This window comes from Tetrahymena thermophila (genome assembly GCF_000189635.1).
Source record: "Tetrahymena thermophila SB210 genomic scaffold scf_8254448, whole genome shotgun sequence".
Lineage (NCBI taxonomy): Eukaryota > Ciliophora > Oligohymenophorea > Hymenostomatida > Tetrahymenidae > Tetrahymena > Tetrahymena thermophila.
This window is the reverse complement of record NW_002476227.1, coordinates 71,029-91,461: the sequence shown is the minus strand read 5'-3', so window position 1 is coordinate 91,461 and position 20,433 is coordinate 71,029. Positions and strand designations below refer to the sequence as shown.

The window sequence follows — 20,433 nt, the reverse complement described above, 5'->3', positions numbered from 1 at the left end:
TTCAATATATTAATGAATAATGTATGTATGTATTTATTTATTTATGTAGAGGATTTTATACATCAAGAATCTCTTATTTTTAAAATTTAATCTTTGCACTTAATGCAGATATCAAAATCACAGTCTTCACAAGTCAGTGCATATATTCCATATTTTTTACAAGGTGTTTTGCATAGATCACACATGTTTCTTAAAATTCTATCAAAATTTAGCCTTAGTGGATGAGAGTTTACGCACTAAAGAACTTTTTATAGTTTATATTTAGATTCACAACCAGCACAAATATCAAAATCACAATATTTACACCTTAACGTATAACTTCCATATTCATCTGCTCTTTCAAAACAATTATCACAGTAAGTATTATTAGATTACTTTAACTGTCTAACTGTTAAATAATGCCCTTCAGGACAAATTTTTGATCCTTGATTACTGCAAATATTTTACATTTTTTGGTCCTCATATCCTTCTTTGCAGTATAGACATAAATCATAATCACACTATGAACAAGATAGAACATAATTTCCTCCATCAAATCCAGGCTCAAAGCAAGAATCACATGTACAAGTTTCTACTCTTTAGTATGATTCTTAAAGAATATGGCCAGAAGGACAAACAAAACCAGTATCTATTTAATTTGATGGTCTGGATAAATAACTTTATTAATTAGAAGAAGTAAATCTAGCTTAGGTTGTTTAAGCTGACAAAGAAATTTTGCTCAAATGCATACTAATATCACCAAAATCTAACTCCAAAGACTAAAGCTGGACTTTTAATTTTTATTATTGATACATTTTTATTTTTATTATTTTTTTTTTCTAATCTGGATTTTAAATAATTAATTATATAAAAATATTAATGAAATTTAATAAATTTAAATTTCTAATAAATTAAGTGAGGAATTTATAATAATAAATATGAGCATTTATTTATATTTAAGAAATCATTTATTAATATCAAATTGATTATAAAAAATATTGATACTGAAATCAATTAACAAGTGAGAAATTGATTATAAAACAAAATTTTTCTCTTTAAGTGGGAAAGATTGATATTTAAATAATTATTTTGTCATTTAAAAATACTGATAAAATCTAAACAAGCAATTAAAATATTAAATATTTTATCAAATAAAATCATGTTTTTATTCTATAAAATATTTTAGGAAATATTTTTAGTAAATAAATACTAGAAATAGTAGACTCTTGATTTAATATGATAAAATATAATCATAAATGAAAAATTTAAATTTAATAATAATTTTGATTTTCTTTATATATATAATATGAAAATGTAGTAAAAAATATTAAATAATTAATTAGAATAGATTTATATTTTAAGTAATATCTGAAATCACAATGTAACTTTACAATTTATTGAGCTTTTCTATTTATCTTATTGAATAAATAACTTTTTCGTTTATTTATAATTGATTCAAAAATTAATTTATATGAAATTTATTTTTTAAGAAAGAGCAAAGAAAATAATCTTATAAATAATAAATTTGTTATTTTAATTCTAGTTTGAAAACATAAAATGCAATATAAAAGGGCAGATATATAAGAAATAAAAGAAAGAAAGAATATGTGTATGTATAAATATTTGGGTTTTAAGTAAGGTTTTTTATTAGTTGAAATTGTTTAGGCAATTTATTAATTTAATTAAATTAATTACTTTAATGTTTTGATTGCTAATTTAATAGCTATTTTAATTACAAATCAATTCTATACTTAAGGATTTGCATGTTTATATTGAATGGGACTTGGTAAATACTATTGAATCTTATTAGGGTTATTTGGCTCGTCATTTACAAGCTTCAAATGAAAATCCACCACATGAGTAGAGTAAAATAATAACTGCAATTACTAGAATAAAAAATGTTGATATAAAAATCAATTTTTTATTTCGACTTGATCTTTTTTATTTACGGATTATGCTTAACTTTTTGAAGCTTTCATTAAGAGACTTGTCAATAACTTACGAAGAACTTTACCTTTCTAATTTAGGATCTGTAATTTGCTTTAAAGAAGATGATATTTTATTCTCTTTTTCTATTAGCTTATTCATGCTTTCATTTAAAATCTATTCAGTCTCAACTATACATTATTTGGCTTCCTCGAGTTTTGTTTTAACAGTGGTATTGTAACTCTCCATTTGGTTTTTAATGAAATCTTAAAATTTTTTAGTTGTGCCTTATCTATCTTGTATAAATTCTTTAACATCTTGCTCTAAAAAATGTGCTTTTATTTCAGATATGAACATAAAAGCCTTCTCTATGGAAAATTAAACGTTCGTAACACATAAATACATGTAGGGGTATTCGCTCAAAACATGAAATATAAGTTCTTCTTTATATTTAAAAGACGTTCTTCTAGCTTCAGGTGCAGTTTTAACTACATAATTCAAAAATTTATGCAAACTATAAAGTTTTTTAGCGTAATCAACAACTTTCTTTTTCCTGTTTTTGACAATTATTGCATAGACTATTTCATCTTCTACATCTTCTTCTTACGACTGAGACGATTGCTTCTCTAAATCATCTTTGGTTGTTTAATTTTTCTGAAGAAGAGGTTAATTCATTTTAACTAAGAGGATACAAAAATTTATTAATTAAAAGTTTAATTATTTTTTTTTTTGAAGATCAACCTAAACTAAAAAAGTTGCTAATAATTATCATATAAAAATACATGCAAATAATTGATTTCTTTTACATTTTTTTTTCAAAAGTAAATTAAATTTCTTCTTGGTATTTTGGGATAAGAATGTCAAGTAAGTGTTATTCTATTTATATTTCTTATCAAAACCTAATTTGGTTAACCGGAATTTACCTAAGCAGATATTTTTCTGATTAGTTTATTAAAAATGATTGCTTATTCGAGCATAAATTAAAGTAGAAAGGTTTTATACTTCTAAAATGTGAACAAAATAAGTTTAATTTTATCTTATCAGAAAACTGAAGTAAAAATGCTTATTTCTACCTTCAGCTTGAATAGAAAATAAGTAAACTTTACTGAGTTTTCAACAATTAGCAAAAGAAAAACAATAACTAAAAGATAAATTTATTAATAAGAGAAAATAAATTTACTAATTAAAATATTAACTTAGACAATAGTAGTTTTAAATTGTTAATTTACAAAATATTATTTTAAAATTATTAAAAACCATTTAACTGAAGTGAAAAATTAATAAAAATATTTTATTGACAAATTTATTTTAATGTTCTGAAAATTAACTACAAAGCCAACCATTAACTTGATGAAAATAGCTTTGTCCTGTAATTTCTGATTTAATTTATGCCAACAAATATCATTTAAAGAAACAAAATAAATTATTTCTTTAAAGTGAATTTTTAGGATTTAAAATTAATTTAAATAAAATTCACTAATGGCAAAATTAGAATTTCACTAATAAAGTCAAATATTTTAAACAAAATTTTTGAATGATTGATAAATGGAAAATATCTTTGATAGAGTTGGATAAAGCCAAAGATAGAAAAAGAGGAAGATAGATAAATATAAAAGTAGAAGGAACTATTAGAAATAAAGATTAATTAATTAATTTTATTTTAAATTATATTTTACAATTTAAATTAAATAATAAAATTTTGTAAAGATAAAATCAAAGCTGTTATTATGATTGGTTTGCATTGCTTGTTGCATCATATGTATTCTAGTTGTTAAGCATTTCTTATTAATAAAGTTCAAATTCTCTTTCTCCCTTAATTCCATCCAAATTATCGAGATATCTTTTAATCTCTCTTTCAACCAAATCCTAAAATGAAAATAATTATTGAATTTATTTTATTGCTTAAATTAAAATTTGTGTTTTACTTCGTTATCCATCATGTATTGCAAGGAAGTAGGATCATCGATAGGACATTATTTATCTTCTTTCATCATCTTTTAAATGAAATAGATATATTAAAATAATGATTCTTATTAGAATTTAATAATTACCTATAAGTATATATTTTATTGTAAGATAGTATTTTCTATATAAAGAGATGGATCTAAGGTGTAGGCGAAATACGAATCTCTTTTGAACTTATGTGATTTTATTTTTTCTAATGTTTCTGTAAATTTTTTATCTAAATCTTTAATCTTTTAGTTTAAGGTAATGAAGGGATGCTTTTGTGAATCTTTCTTTTCCTATAAAACGACCTTTTGAGAGAAGAAAGGCATAATTTCCATACCCAATTAACTATCTACGTCTACCACAAAATCATAAACTCTTTCGTTTTCTTCAGGAGTGCCGCTAAGTCTAATTAAATTACAATCATAAGAATCATTTATTTTCATTAAAATAGTTACTTAATTTGGTGTCTTATTGTTGTTTAATTTGGAATAGTTAAGAGTTATCTCAATTTTGCTGTGATTTGTCCTATGTTTATTTTGTCTTGTAAGAATACCTATTTTAAAGTTAATTTTATAATTAAACATTCAATTTGCATTCCATAATCGCAATTTTACGCTTCTCATCGCATCATCACAATTTATCTCACTTTTATTTTCACTGTCTTACAAATTTTTAAGCTTTTGTTATAAGTAAATAGTAGATTAAATATTTAAATAATTCATCAAATTGCGCGCTCTATTTTAAAGAGAGTGAATTGAAAATTATTTGGCAGATAATTAAATAATTAATTGAAAGTTCTAATTATTTTCGTTAAGTTACCTTAATATATTCCCAAATAGCAGCCAAAGCAGTTGATCTAGTGCAAATTTCAAACCCAATAATTGAAGCGAGCTTAGGATCAACCTATTAACCAATTCATTTAAATATTGTTTAAAATTATTATTCCTTATTTATTTAAATTTACTCTAAACTTCAAAGGGTTGTGATACAAATGAATATGAATTGTAACTACTGTTTCCTTGCTGCTTTATTTGCGAATGATTATTCCCTACTCTACCTTATCTGACTTTCTCCACTACATCAAATATTATACTTAATACTTTATTAACATTTCTTCAATTTATTTTTACTTAAACGGGTTCGCTGCTGAAAAGAGGATCCTTGAATTCTACAGTGATTTTTGAGAAGAAATTTGAAAAATATTGCTTAGGAGTTGTCAAATATGATGCGTTAGTCTGTTATAAAAAGAATCATTAGAAAACCTATTCAATCCCAATTATTGCTATAAATTTTACCTTGTCTTCTTAAAGCAAATGTCCATATATTTTAAGATTCCATATATATTGTTCTTCTTATTCAATTTGCATGGGATCATTATCTATATGAGGTCCCTAAGGTACTAAAGTATAGTCATTAGTAATGTACATTCTGAATATTTGTTTTGTCTTTTAATTTGGTCTTGCAAACTATTCCTGTAAATCGAATCTCTTTCTTTTCACCATTTTATCAATCATTCCTTCATATTTAACAAGCTAATTAAGTAATTCAAATTCTGGGGCTATTTTTAATAATTCTTCATCACACTCAGAATACCCAATATTACCCTTTTCATAAATCGAATGAATCAGCTATTTTGGGTCAATATAACTTTCTTATGCTGCGTGCGATTATGAACCTTATTGCTGCTGTTATTACTATGGAATATTTTATTATTGATTTGGCTAAACTCCTTATTATTAACTCATAATTTGCTATTGTGGGTGGCCTTATTATCCACCTTATCCATAAATTACACCTTATTAATTTCCTCCCATTCCTCCTTGTCCTTGAGGATTAGCCATCTAATTTCTTTAAAAGTGTCCTTAGGGCTAGGGAGGTCCCAAGGGGCGTTACTAGCCATTCATCATATTTGGGTTTTAAGGAGCACTCATGCCAGCTGCTGGATTTACCTATTAATTTTACATACTTTATTTAGTTATTTTAATTATAAATCTTAATTATTTGCTTTATTTTGTTAATATTAATATTCAATTGATATCTATTAGCACATGAATAAATTTATAATAAAAAGTATCTATTTTTCTTAAACATCAATGCTATCTTATTCATTTCATAATAATTCATTTAGCATTATCTATCTTTAAATAGATTTTTGTTTTTTCATTCCACTCTCTTTGGTAATTTATTTAATTATTTATCAATTTATATTTCAATAAAATCAATGAAATTAAATGAATGTGTATATGTATGCATGAATATTTTGTATTTATTTTTTATAATTATTTTCTTTGGAAACATTTCTTCTTTTATTGTAGTTCAACTCAAAAAAGCTAATAGTAATCTCATAAAAATGTTTATTTATGTTTTAAAAGTAGAAGCCAAAGATAAAAATTTTACAAAAATAATATATTTTAATTGACTTTATTTTACAATAACAAACAAGTTTATTGAACTCTGTTTTTGGATAATAAAAAATTATAATGAAATTTTAAGTTGTTCTTAAATATTAAAATATTTGATTTATTTTACTCTAAAAACTTTTAAATTCATACAATAAAATTTGATTCTTACAAATTAGATATTATAATACATTTATTGTAAATCTTATAGATTTACTAATTATTATTTATTTAAATTAATTTTATAAAAAATTATTTTAACACATAAAATATATTTTTTTTTTTTTAGTAATTTTAAGTTTGTTTGATTAATTATCATAGTATAATTTCAAAATAAATAGAATTAGTTAAAATTAATTCAATAAAATAAGTGAAAATATTCAAAATTATTTGACAAACATACGATTTACTATTTTAATTAAAACTGTTAATTTAAACTTTATAATAAATATTTTTTAAAATAAATATTAAATAATCTCATATTTTTATTTAAGTAAATATAAAAATGAATTATACAAAAATTATTAATATTATGCTTTGATAAAATAGTTATTTTTTTCATTAATTATCTACTTCTTAAAAATATAATAAATCAATTTTAGTTTCGTAATCCAGGGCACTTTATTACTTGCCAAAATGAAATGTTAAATAATAAGTGCTTTCAGCATCTAATAAGCTTTAATTTTAAAGTTCATTAATATTAAAAAAAAGACCACCCTCATATTCATCACAAAAATAAATTTATGAATTTTAAATATCTATTATCATCGTCAAAATAAAATTATTAGCAATATCACTAAAATATTCTCCTGTAACAATTTATCCCCCATACTTTTTGTCTGGTAAAACAAAACTTTTTCCTTATTGTGATAAATTAAGATGGTTAAGCAAATTATTCGAATTAATTAATCCAACAATAATATATTATCCTCCTGAATCATTAAATCTTATTTTACAAATATACTTTTTATGTTTTGACATGGGATACTTAAAGTAAACATACCCAAATTAAATATTTAAACTTTTGTATATTTATAAATAATCTTCAAATAAAGGAATTGTAACTTTAATCTCTTTTGATTATTTGTAATCAGTAAATTCTTATTTCCCATGTAATAAGTTAATTTAGTTAGATTCATTAGATGAAGCCTTATCATAAAGATATTTAAAATTGAAAAGTTTAAGATATTTATCAATTTCTTATTCAAAGTTGTTATTTTCTGTTTTAGATTATTAATCCTTTATCATTAAATCTAACTGTTATTAAATTTTATTTATTTCTTCACTAAAAACATCGCATCTATCAAATTCATCATCTAAACTATCTAAATGATCCAACATATTATTTTTTAATTCTTCAATTTCAAATATTTGAGGAGATTACTGATATTTCTTTATTTTTTCAATCAGTATTTGTATTTATAAATTTTTTTACTTCTTTTCTACAAATGATGTTTACAAAAAAGCTTATAGATCTTTATTTATTTTTTCAAAGCTTTCATTTTAAGCTAATATCTATTTTAAGTTATCCTTACATGAAATTTGATTGTAAATATTATGAATTTCTTCTTTATCAATTCTTAGGTTTTATAATTTTTGTAAGGTCTTTTTTTTTTTTTCATCTATTTTCTGAACTATTTCATTTCTAAGACTGTTAAATTAATCTTCTATTATTTGAATTGGATCTGTATAATCCTAAACTAGCTAGTTTAGTTGATTGATCAATTCTTTATTACATAAAAGAGGCCAGTTTTTGAAAATATAATCATCTTAACTCATCAAAATAGTATTGATATAAAGATAATCATTATAGTTAATATCTTCCAAAACACATTATCCACATTTAAATATGTCATCTTAATCTCTAATATTAGTGCTAATGTACATGTAGCTATTAATGCTATGCTTTTTACATGAAGGATATTCTAATTTATTTAAATTATTCATTTATTTCTTTAAATTTATATATTACAGGTCTTTCTTGTTGGTCTTTTTGCTATTTTAATAAAAATTTTAATCAAATTTCAAATAATTTATTTATATAACAGATGATCAATAAATAAATAAATAAATAAATAAATAAAAGAAAGAAAGTAATTTATCCCATACAAATTAAAATAAGATTTATAAACAATCATATTATTTAGTAATTTATTTTTTAATTTTCAAAATAAATATCTTTTATTTAAAAAAAAATGTATATTTTTTGATAGATAAATTAAGTAAATAGCAAAAAATAAAAAATATAAAAAATAAATATATTTAAGAATTCAGAATAAAATTTTATTTTTTTGATAAATTTATAAAAATTAATTTTCTAAGTACTTAAATATCTATAAAAAGCAAATATTTTGAAAAGCAATTACGTTAAAACTAAATATTAATATCTAAATTTGATTTTTAAAATTTATTAGATATTTAATAATCATCTTTATTTTAATAAGATTAAACAATTAGTTGTAATAAATAATAATATTTTATTTTTAAAATTACTGATTTTTAATAAATAAATAAGTTAATTTTAAAATAATACAAAGTTTCTAATTATTTTTATTTATATATTTATTTGTTTTGAAAGAATATAATTTATTCAATTATTATTAATTTTATTTGTACAATTTTAGTATTAAGAAGACAATTTCTATTGTTTTAGAGCCTCTTCTGATACATCTACGCTAATGCTTTAAGGTAAAACTAATTTTTAAGTAATTACACTCCTTTATTGTCCTTTGTTTTATTGCATTAGAATCATTTTCTACAGAGCATCAGACTATTGTAGAATATCTTTAGAAGATTCTTGTTGTAATTATTATTTTTGCATGTGTTACATTTGCATCACATTCATATGATTAGATATTTTATTTGAGTTTAAAGCTTCTTAGTTACTTTATCTGTAAGGGCTCAATGAATTTTAGGATATATTTGATTATATTTAATATTCTTTAAATTTAGTAGAATCATCTTTTTTAACTTCATCAACAAGGAATATAGGAAGTTATTAATTCTTAGAACTTTGTATTTTATCTTTAGATTAGTTTTAGGGAGTATACTCTATTGTATTTATTTGTTGTATTATAAATTAAACACATTATTTAGAAGGGTGACTGCTATCAGATTCATCTCCAGTACTTATTCCTTATTAGTTGCTTGGAGGAGACTAAGTAATTGAATTAGGCTAAGTTTTAAATTTTTATTACATATCTTGCATGTGTTGGGCATGTAATTTAGTGGTTATTTATTTATTTGCTGGTGATGGTTGATATTTACTAAGAATAGCTGGAATCATCTCAGAATTTTATGATTAATCTTTACTGTTTCTAATATTCTACCTATTTTATGAGAAATCTGTTTAAAAGTTTTTCTATCTAGTCGATTATGGAAAATTTGGTTAATCGAAATTAAATTATTTTTAGTTTTCTCTGTTTTTACTTGATAAAATTTATTTAATGTTTCCTTTTATTTATGTTGTATCATTTTGCTAAATTAGATCTTTAATTTCCTAGTTTTAATTGTGGTTTATTTATTTATTTTTATTTTTAGATATTTTTTTATTACTATATCTATTATTAGGTATGATAATTTATTAATTTTGTTAGTAAATTGGTGATTGATTGTAAGATGTGCTATTATAAACATTTTGTTTTGCATTCTGGTTGTAAAAAATAATATTTTGTTAAGTTGAGTTTTCTTAATCAAAATTTATTTGCTAAGCTTTGATAGGTGTTGCATTATTACTTTATATAAAATTACCTTGATGTGGGTGCTATTATTAATATTTAGGGTTTAGTTTTAAATTTATCATTTAGTTATCAATTTCGATTGATTTTTCTTTTTACTAATTATGTAGATTTTTCTAAGAATTTCTAGCAGCATAAGCATAGGTGGCTCCATCATAAGATTGATTTACTCTAAATGTTGATTTTTATAAATACTATTTCAAATGGCTCTATCTTTATTTTAAATGGTTTAAGCCTTCTAAATTACTATTTTCAGCTTTAAAATACTTAATTCTTCCATTTTGAGATTCTTATGGTGATATTTACTACTGCTAATTAGCAGTTAATCCTTAATCTTCATCTGTATTTAATCTTAATTAAGCTTTCTATGCATGCTTTTTATTAATAATAGGTCTTTCTATTTTTGGTGTCTAACTTCTTATCTAATATATTTATAATAACAAACAAAATAAGGTTTCAGCTACGTAAATTCAAATAATAAATTAGTTTTTACTTAATATTATAGAGGAGGCAACTTATAAAGCTCTGATTCATCTTACTTTTATTTTGAATAACATATTAATTAAGTTATATGAATTAAATATGCTGTTACATATCCCTTATGATCTCCAAGAGAGCTTCTACAATTATTCTTACGATTTCTAATTTACTTATCAGCTTCCTTCTTTATCTTAGCTTTTTCTTCATCAAATTAATTTATCCAATGAGGCTTAAAATCAAAAATCTTGTCTTTAGGAGAACCATCAGGTAGAATCTAAAATACAATAAAAATGATTGAAAATAAAAATTGTTATCTTAAGTATAATTATACTAAACCAATTTTGATTAAGTGATTTTTCACAAGACCGCCTTGAAAATAAGATTTTAGATACTTATCTCTCAATCCATTATAATTTAGTAGTTGCTAATCTTTTGTGTATTCAACTTTGAAATCTTTTGAAGCTTTATTATTTTAAGACAGCTGCTTTGGAGTAAGGTATGTTGAAATACTAATTTTATAAGTATTATGAAACAAATAATTAAATTTTTGAAGGAAGATTTAAATAAATGTGCAAAAGAAAATATATTTAAATTAATCAATCAATTACTCGGCTCTGTTAAGCCATTCATCCATTTTTGTAAAAGCAAGAAAGAAAAATAAGAAGTAGTCTTTAAGTTTTGTATGTGAATTGGAACAAGATATTATTTTTATCAAAATTATTAATTTTCAGCTATTTGTGATTAAAATAAATCTAAAGATAACCAAGAATTTATTTAATAATTAATTGCAAAAACTTATATCACCGCTTTGAATTATATATAAATGACTTATATTGATTTAGAAATAATAATTCAATGGATTAAAAATAACAATTAAGTAAATGAATTAATTATTGATAAATATCTAAATTATTAAATATTTAAATATCTATCAAACAATTTATTAATTACCATAAGAATATTGCTAATTTTTATAATATTTATGCACATTCTAAAAGCAACCTCAACATTTATTCATTTTAATCCTTTTCAAGCATAATATTCTTTATTTACATTATACAGAGTTAAACCATGTACAATATTTTTACTAATATCCTATAGGTGGCATTATCTTTTTACTGTAAACTGTTACTCAGCTAATATTGATTCATACCAATAGTTTGTTTTTATATTTTTTAAGATATAAATAATAATAAAAATATATACACATTAAAAATAAATCAATAATATAAAACTAAAGCACATTAATTTCTATTCCAATTCTATGAAAATATTTAGGTTAACATGGATTAGTTGTCTGCAAAAGTATTCAAAAAACTAAGATGCATGAGTTCATAGTAAAATGTGCGCACTTGCCGCACAGTGCATATCATTTGTGCGCAAATCATGTGAGCAAAATTTATGCGCCTAAATACATCAAAAATTTATTTTATTCTGGTGAGTTCTCATTATCATTATCCTTTATATCCAATCTCTAGTTCCTAGTATATTTTTAAGAATACATTTTAAATAAAAATATTAAGATCTAATAATGAATTTTACACTTATTTCTTTGTGATTTCTCTTACTAAAAATAAATTTGTAAATTCATATAATTTGTTTGTTCTTTTTATCCATTAAATATGAATTAAATTTGTATAAATTGAAATTCAATATTTTTGAAAAAAATAAATTATGCAATAGATTAAATATTACAACAAATTAGAAGAAGTAATTATTTATTTTTTTATAAATATAATTTAAATTTATTTTTGTTAATGTAAAAAGTTTTTAAACTCTTCACTTTAATCTCATTAGGTTCTTTATATTAATCTGAGGTATATTTTAATAATTAATATTTTTTATATATTTAACTTTCAGTTCATTTAAAATTTTATTTTTCTAATAGAAATTATCCCCTAAATTAGTAAATTTTATTTACAAATGTTGTTTTAGTTATTTTAACTTACTTTTCATTTTAAATTTTTTAAATTCGCTACTTATTTTTTATTTATTTTTTTGTTATAAAACTTTTAATTGATAAAAGTAGTTTATTAATTTTGGATTGTGATATTTTTACTGATAAAATTAAGTTTAAAATAATAAAACTCTTTTAATTTATTTTTTTAATTTTTACTTGATTTATTTTTCTTTTTCTTTTTTATTTTACTTGCGTTTATTTTTCTTCTATCTTTCTTAATTTACCTCATTTTTTTATTTTCAATATTTAGTTTTATTATTTATTAATTTATTTCTTATAATTTTATATTTTTTCTTCATTTTTCCTTATAAAATTATAACTAATTATTCATTTATTTTTTCTTCAATATTTAAAAAGTGGCAATTATATTAATGATGAAGCTGAATCAAGTTTATATTCTGCTTTATTAAAATGCACTAATATCTCAAATTTGACACTTGATCTTAGGTAAATTCAGTTTATTTATACTGGATTGTGATATTTTTAATTATATAATTGAATTTAAAAAAAAAGAGCTCTTTTAATTTGTTTTTTGCTTTTTATTTGATTTAAATTTCTTTTTTATATTTTTTTTTTTTTTTCTTTTATATTTCTTAATTTAACTGATTTTTATTTTCAATATTTGATTTTATTATTTATTAATTGATTTTTTACTATTTCATATTTTTTCTTCATTTCTCCTTCTAAAATTATTAATAATTAATTATATATTTTTTCTTCTATATTTAAAAAGTGATAAACATATTATGAATAAAGGTGCATCAAGCTTAGGTTCTGCTTTAGCAAATTGCACTAATCTCTTAAATTTGACACTTCATCTTGGGTAAATTCAGTTTAAATGTTTTGAATTGTGATATTTTTACTTATAAAATTGAATTTAAAACGATATAGCTCATTTAATTTGTTTATTAACTTTCTTTCTATTTGATTACTTTTTTTTTATTTTATTAAACTTGTGTTTATTTTTGTTATACCTTTCTTAATTTAACCCATTTTTTATAATTAATATTTACTTTTCATTTATTCCATCTAAAATTATAAATAATTAATTAATTTATATTTTTTCTTCAATATTTAAAAAGTTAGAATTCAATTGGTATTAAAGGTGTATCAGATTTAAGTTCTGCTTTAGCAAATTTCACTAATCTCTCAAATTTGACTTTTGATCTTCGGTAAATTTAGTTTATTTGTATTGGATTGTGATATTTTTAACTATAAAATTGAATTTAAAATAATATAACTCTTTTAATTTGTTTATTGCTTTTTATTTGATTTCCTTTTCTTTTTTCTTTTTTTTTTTTGAATTTTTATTTATTATTCTTCTATCTTTCTTAATTTAACTCATATTTTAATTTTCATTATTTGCTTTTATTATTTATTAATTCATTTTTTATTATTTCATATTTTTTCTTCATTTATTCCTTCTAAAATTAAAACTAATTATTTTATATTTTTTCTTTAATTTTTAAAAAGTAACAATTAAATTCGTAATAGAGGTGTATCGAGCTTAAGTTCCGCTTTAGCAAAATGCACTAATCTCTCAAAATTAACACTTTTTCTTTAGTAAATTCAGTTTATTTGTTTTGGATTGTTATATTTTTACTTATCAAATTGATTTTAAAACAATATAACTACTTTTATTTGTTTATTGCTTTTTATTTGATTTACTTTTCTTAATTCTTTTATTGAACTTGAGTTTATTTTTCTTCTATTTTTTTTAATTTAACTAATTTTTTTATTTCAATATTTGCTTTTATGATTTATTAATTAAAATACAAAAAATTTTTTTTTTTGTCAAAGATTAATTTTAAAATCTGACGATTTTTTAAATATATTTGTTTGATTTTTATTGAATTTTTTTAATAAATAATATTTGTTTTAATTAAATGACTCTTTCAATTTGATCGAAAAAAAAAATATTTTGACTATTTTGAAGAACCCCCCCCCCCCCCCCCCCTTCTCATTTATCCCTTCTAAAATTATAACTAATTAATTTATTTTCTTTCTTCAATTTAAAAAGAAGCAATCAAATTGGTGATTAAGGTGCATCAAGCTTAAGTGGTGCTTTAGCAAATTTCACTAATCTCTCATATTTGATGCTTGATCTTTAGTAAATTAAGTTTATTTGTTTTGGATTGTCATATTTTTACTTATAAAATTGAATTTAAAATAATATGGCTCTTTTAATTTGTTTATTAGATTTTTATTTACTTTTCTTTTTCTTTATTATTTTGAACTTGTGTTTATTTTTATCTTTCTAAAGTTAAATCATTTTTTATTTTCAATATTTGCTTTTATTATTTATTAATTCAATTTTTTCATTCTAAAATTATAAATAATTAATTATATATTTTTTCTTCAATATTTAAAAAGTTTTAATCAAATTGGTGGAATTGGTGTATCATGCTTAAGTTCTAGTTTAGTAAATTGCACTAATCTCTCAAATTTAACACTTAATCTTGCGTAAATTAAATTTAACTGTTTTTGATTGTTATATTTTTACTTATAAAATTGAATTTAAAATAGTATAGCTCTTTTAATTTGTTATTAGCTTTTTATTTGATTTACTTTTCTTTTTTATTGAACTTGCTTTTATTTTTCTTCTATTTTTTCCTTCTAAATTACTAATTTATTATATATTTTTATTTCAATATTTCAAAAGTTACAATAAAATTGGCGATTAAGATGCATTAGGCTTAGGTTTTGGTTTAGCAAATTGCACTAATCTCTCAAACAAATTTGACACTTTATCTTTAGTAAATTCAGTTTTTTTGTTTAGGATTGTGATATTTTTACTAATAAAATTGAATTTAAAACAATATAGCTCTTTTAATTTGTTTATTAGCTTTTTATTTGATTTACTTTTATTTTTATTTTTATTTAACTTGTGTTTATTTTTCTTCTACCTTTCTTAATTTAACTCCTTTTTTTATTTTCAACATATGCTTTTTTTATTTTTTCTTATTATTTCTTATTTTTTCTTCATTTATTCCTTCTAAAATTATAACTAACTAATTAATTATATATATTTTTTTATAATTTAAAAAGTAACAATTAAATTACTAATAGAATAGAATAGAAATACTCGCACATATAAATGCACTCAGAATACAACTTAAAATTAAATTTTATTATATTTATAATATATTTCTTTTGTTTTATTATGTATTTATTAGAAACATTTAACCCTACAATAAATATAATTAACTTAAAGAATTTATAAATAAGACTATACATTATATATTTTAATAAAAAAAAATTAAAAAAAAGAGTGGTTTAAGTCTTTTAGTTTAGCCATAAAAAAGTAGTAACTATAATAAAATAAATATATTTTAATAAATCAAATGTTTAATGCACCTCCTTCTTTCCCAATGTATTCCTTCATTATCACAAATCATATCTATTATTTATTGCAATTTTTATTTCTAATAAATCAAATAAAAACCATTTCAAATAATAATTCTTAATTTTTTATATCTAATATTTTATTCCAGATATTATGTTTTATGATTGACCATACACTTTCAATAGCTCATAAAATATTTCTTTTATTTTTTACATTATAAACTTAGGAGCATCTTTCTCATGCCCTTGATTAAATCTTTTCCATGAACATGCTAAATAATTAATTTATCTTAACTCATGGTCTTCCTAAATTTACTTTTAATATTTACAATATTTATATCTTTATCTTTGTAGAGGTGGTTGATTGATTATAGGATTTATTAAAAAATAGCTCCATATAAAAAAACATAAGAATCGTTCAATAAATTCTATGAAAAATTCTAAGCACTCATTCAATTTATTCTTCTACTCCTAATTTATTACTTTTAATTTGAAATAATTAATAACGATATAGTAAGCTTCAACGTAACTTTTCCTTCAATTCACTTTTTTTTTTTAAATAAATAAATAAATTGAATCAAATGCTTCTATCACTAACATCTTATTCTTTTGTTTTATTTTTAATAGAATAATAATAATTCAATCTACAATTTAATGTGGATACTAAAAGTATCTAATTTTTTAAAAAAATAAACAAAATTTTTAAGCAATAAAGAAAAGTAAAACTTTATTAAATTAAAACCATACACAATTCTTCAAAATAAGTAAAAAAAAAATACAACAATTTTTAATAAGTTAAAATTTTTTAAAGATTATTATTTTGTTAATAGCAATTATTTTTTATAAAAATTAAAATTATTTGAGGCAATAGCTATGAATTAAATCCTTTAAAGCAAAAAAACTAATAAATATTTTTTATATATTAAACTTTTTTATTTAAAGCTTATTCAATAGTCTTAAAAAATTGAAAATTTTAAATCTATTAATTTACTTAATAAATTAAAAAATAGGTTATTATTACAATTATTATTTAATTTATTTATTTATCTTAAAATTTTTAAACAACTTAATTAAATAGAAGTATTTAAAGCTATCTGCTTTATTTTATTAATAGTTTATGAGATAAAAATTTGTGAAAATGTAAATTTTTTGTAAAAAGTTTATATTATTAAATATTACTACTACTTTTACCTTAGTAATTAATTGTATATTTTTTGATTGCATTCTAAAATAAAAATTATTTAATCTATCTCAACATTTAAAAATTTATAAGTCAGTGAAAATAATATATGTATGTTAAATGCTATTTTCTTTATTTTAATTTATGTGTCTCTCATTTTATTTAGTAGCCATTTGATTTTACTCTTCTTTTTATTTTGTTTCTAGGATTGATTAAGTTACTTTTTCGTTAAAAAATGGATGTGGAAAATAACAAATTTAAAGAAAATGACATCTTATATGCAATTAGCTTTAAAGCAGTGGGAAATTGATTTAAATTAAATGAATAATATTTAATTTATGATTTATTATTTGATTAATTAGGATATTCTAATCAAGTTAAGAGAAGAAAAAATCCCCCTCGATATTTTTAATTAGATTAACTAACTAACTAATCAGTATACGTAAAAAAATTATAGTTAAGTTTGAAGTGATAATAAATGAGGTGATCAACTTACATAATTCAACTAAATATTATTGATCAAATACTAAATTCAATCATCTTAAATTTATTATTTTTATAATAAATTATTGTAAAATCAAATTTATAATTTTTTTTTCAAAAAAAGGATCAATTTGTAGAAAAATTAATTAAAGCTAGTCAGTCAGAGTTGAATTTTAGGTTTCAAATACTCAATAGATTTATTAAAATTAAAATGGGCAATAACTTCTAGATGATTTCATTATTAATATGTTCACTTTTATCTTGGATTTCAACAGGATTCCTCATAGCTTATTTTTTATTTAACAGATATTCTAGAACATATGCTTTTAAACTAGTTTTTCCAATATTTTTTTTTGATTTTGTTCTAAGTTTTAATTACTTGACTCCTATACTCTATCTTGCAATAGATTCGAGTGCTTATTTAAATGATTCTACATGTAAATTGTAAGCCTTTTTAAAACTTTTAGCAACAAACGGCATGTTTTTTAGCTCTTTAATAATTTCTTGGGTACTATACTCTTATTTTATTAAAAAAAGACATGTAAGTTATAAGAATCCGATTTTGCACTATTGTAAATTTACTTTCTTTCTTCCTACCTTAATAGCAATAATTCCTTTCATAACAAATAACTATGGTCACACTGAGCCAATGAGTGAAATTATGTGTTTTCTTATTGTGAGAAAATATGATGGTTAATCAAAAGATACAACTGGAATAATCTTGAAAATAGTGCTATCATTTATTCCTTTTATTGCTTCTATTTCTTTTGAACTATTTTTTGTAATAAGAATATTGTATGATTTCCACAAAAACAAGGATTAATAAAATATAGTAAATATAAAAAGCTTAATATTATACCCTGTTATTTTAATACTGCTATGGATATGGATCATGTTTGAAAGATTTTATGAGCTGGTTACTGGAGGATAGTCTATAGACTGGTTACATTAATTTGATTTATAGCTAGGAGTGCTAAATGGATTTATTAACTCTATAGTATATGGATTTTTTTCCTTAAATATATGCTACAAAGAAAAATAGTCTGACTTATAACCTAAGTCATAAAATGAATCTTTAATATCAAGCAAATAATCAGAACACTTTGCTTAGAGTCTGGATCAAATAAGTGTGTAATGAAATATGATACTAAAAAATAAGAAAATAAAATTATCGAATTTGAAAAAATTAAGCTTACTTTTCTTTGCTCATTAATAGATCAAAAATACGATTTCAATTTTATTTTTATGTTTTATTAAAATATATTAAAACTAAAAAGATTAAAATTGTATTAATTGTGATTGAAGATTATAATACTATTTTAATAAATTAAAGCGAATAATTTGTGGTTTCATTTCAGAGCAAATATACAATTTTATAATTAATTAAAGGTTCATATTTATGTTTTCAAGATAATAAACTTGTTTTAAATTTTAGCTATAAACTAAAAACGGGCTCTATATCTCGTAAATAAATAAAAAAATCTATTTTCATCTTTATATTTATAAAATATTCATTAAATAATATAAATGTTTTATGTTGAGTTTGTTTATAAAAATATGTTTTTTTATTAAAAATTTTATAAATATTACTCTACATACAAATTAAAACAAAATTAAATTAAAAATATTTTAGATTGTTTATCAAATTATTTTAAAAATATAATTTTAATTGAGCTTAAGAAAGGAAATGTTGGATTAAAAATTTTAAATTACTATTATGAACATGTAAAAAAGAAAATAGAAGTATTCAACAAAAATTGTTTTTAGGAAAAAATTAAAATTGCAAGGTAATTGATTGGTAACAAATGTTTTATTTAATATTTAAAATATATTTAGATTAAAAAAATAAAGCGATTTCCTATTATTTTATTTTATTATTTGAACTTTAAAATATTTATTAATCATTTTACTAATTAAATAAAATAGGAAAAAAGAAATAAACATTAATTTAATGATACAATTTTTGATTAAATATTGAAATATTAATGCTAAAAGAGGCTTGATTTCTTTAATAATATCATTTTAATTTGAAAGCTTTTATGCTTATAATTCAAAAAGCTTTTTTGAAAAATTAAAATAAAAAATGCACCGACCGGGAATCGAACCCGGGTCAAAGCGATGGCAACGCTCTATTCTACCACTAAACCATCGGTGCTTAAGATAAAATACTAAAATTTAGAAAATTGATGATCACCCTCTATTTAAGTTTTTCTAACATTAAATCATAAAATGTTTTTAAAAAGGATAAAAAATATTGATTATCATTATTTTTTAGATAAATCAAATAAAACATTTTAACACATATGGTTGGAGATTAATATATTTTTATATGGAGTATTAAAGTACTTGTATTTAAAATATTTCAAGCATATAGTCCTAATTAAAATATAAAATGAGCTAAAAAAGAGCAATAATAAATTTAGTTATAATTTCTTAAGATTATAAATTACCAATATTATTTATTTATTTATTTATTTGTTTTTAAATAATATAAAATTAAAATTAATTAAAATTCAATTTCTAAATTTTTATATTAAAATTTATTTTTTCTAGAAATAGGTAATATCATATTTTACTTACCAACAAATTTATTTGTAAGTATTAATAGTGAAAATTGGATGAATTAAAAGTTAGCCTAAAAATGATTAGATAAAATTATTTTTAAATTGTAATTTGAATTTAATAAATCCAAATTCTAATTTTAGATCCATTTTCATCATACAAATCTACAAATCTGAAGAAACTAAAGATAAAATTAATTTATTTTCTAATAAAAAATTATTTAAAGTGAAATTATCTATCAAAATTCCATGCGCAAAAAGACTACTTCAACTCATTAATTTTTCTATTAGCCTATTGAAGAAAAAATAAATTACCTTTTTAATGATGGGTTAACTTAATAAGGGTTATAAACAAATAATCTATAGAAAAAGGATATTATTATAAAGCAATTTTTGTGTATTAATATTAGCAATTGAAGCATGGGATTTGATT

The 20,433-nt window shown here is 20.6% G+C and overlaps 8 protein-coding genes across 8 annotated transcripts; all 8 read right to left on the bottom strand. All coding sequences in view use genetic code 6, as the record gives it.

The window, feature by feature from the left end:
- Positions 1–62: 62 nt before the first annotated feature.
- Positions 63–833, bottom strand: TTHERM_00925580 (hypothetical protein; the record flags this gene model as incomplete). The annotated part of the gene is made up of 1 exon (XM_001031174.2): positions 63–833. The coding sequence occupies exon 1, from the start codon at positions 792–794 to the stop codon at positions 63–65; it is 732 nt and encodes a 243-aa protein (XP_001031174.1). The 5' UTR covers positions 795–833.
- Positions 834–1,803: 970 nt separating this feature from the next.
- On the bottom strand, positions 1,804–2,580 carry TTHERM_00925570 (regulated-SNARE-like domain protein; the record flags this gene model as incomplete). The annotated part of the gene is made up of 2 exons (XM_001031173.1): positions 1,804–1,865; positions 1,929–2,580. 2 exons carry the CDS (start codon positions 2,578–2,580, stop codon positions 1,804–1,806), a joined length of 714 nt encoding a protein of 237 aa, XP_001031173.1.
- A 1,038-nt stretch (positions 2,581–3,618) lies between these two features.
- Positions 3,619–5,819, bottom strand: TTHERM_00925560 (SWIB/MDM2 domain protein; the record flags this gene model as incomplete). The annotated part of the gene is made up of 9 exons (XM_001031172.1): positions 3,619–3,771; positions 3,831–3,899; positions 3,957–4,260; positions 4,311–4,408; positions 4,470–4,532; positions 4,675–4,758; positions 4,820–4,930; positions 4,986–5,090; positions 5,151–5,819. 9 exons carry the CDS (start codon positions 5,817–5,819, stop codon positions 3,619–3,621), a joined length of 1,656 nt encoding a protein of 551 aa, XP_001031172.1.
- Positions 5,820–6,812: 993 nt separating this feature from the next.
- TTHERM_000925559 (hypothetical protein) lies at positions 6,813–8,201 on the bottom strand (the record flags this gene model as incomplete). Its single annotated transcript, XM_012799607.1, has 1 exon — positions 6,813–8,201. One exon carries the CDS (start codon positions 8,199–8,201, stop codon positions 6,813–6,815), a length of 1,389 nt encoding a protein of 462 aa, XP_012655061.1.
- A 643-nt stretch (positions 8,202–8,844) lies between these two features.
- Positions 8,845–11,105, bottom strand: TTHERM_00925550 (hypothetical protein; the record flags this gene model as incomplete). The annotated part of the gene is made up of 5 exons (XM_001031171.2): positions 8,845–10,413; positions 10,485–10,529; positions 10,584–10,745; positions 10,803–10,980; positions 11,080–11,105. 5 exons carry the CDS (start codon positions 11,103–11,105, stop codon positions 8,845–8,847), a joined length of 1,980 nt encoding a protein of 659 aa, XP_001031171.2.
- Positions 11,106–12,670: 1,565 nt separating this feature from the next.
- On the bottom strand, positions 12,671–13,093 carry TTHERM_000925521 (hypothetical protein; the record flags this gene model as incomplete). The annotated part of the gene is made up of 1 exon (XM_012799606.1): positions 12,671–13,093. One exon carries the CDS (start codon positions 13,091–13,093, stop codon positions 12,671–12,673), a length of 423 nt encoding a protein of 140 aa, XP_012655060.1.
- A 4,526-nt stretch (positions 13,094–17,619) lies between these two features.
- Positions 17,620–17,919, bottom strand: TTHERM_00925520 (hypothetical protein; the record flags this gene model as incomplete). Its single annotated transcript, XM_001031168.1, has 1 exon — positions 17,620–17,919. The coding sequence occupies one exon, from the start codon at positions 17,917–17,919 to the stop codon at positions 17,620–17,622; it is 300 nt and encodes a 99-aa protein (XP_001031168.1).
- Positions 17,920–18,075: 156 nt separating this feature from the next.
- On the bottom strand, positions 18,076–18,333 carry TTHERM_000925491 (hypothetical protein; the record flags this gene model as incomplete). The annotated part of the gene is made up of 2 exons (XM_012799605.1): positions 18,076–18,211; positions 18,299–18,333. 2 exons carry the CDS (start codon positions 18,331–18,333, stop codon positions 18,076–18,078), a joined length of 171 nt encoding a protein of 56 aa, XP_012655059.1.
- Positions 18,334–20,433: the final 2,100 nt, after the last annotated feature.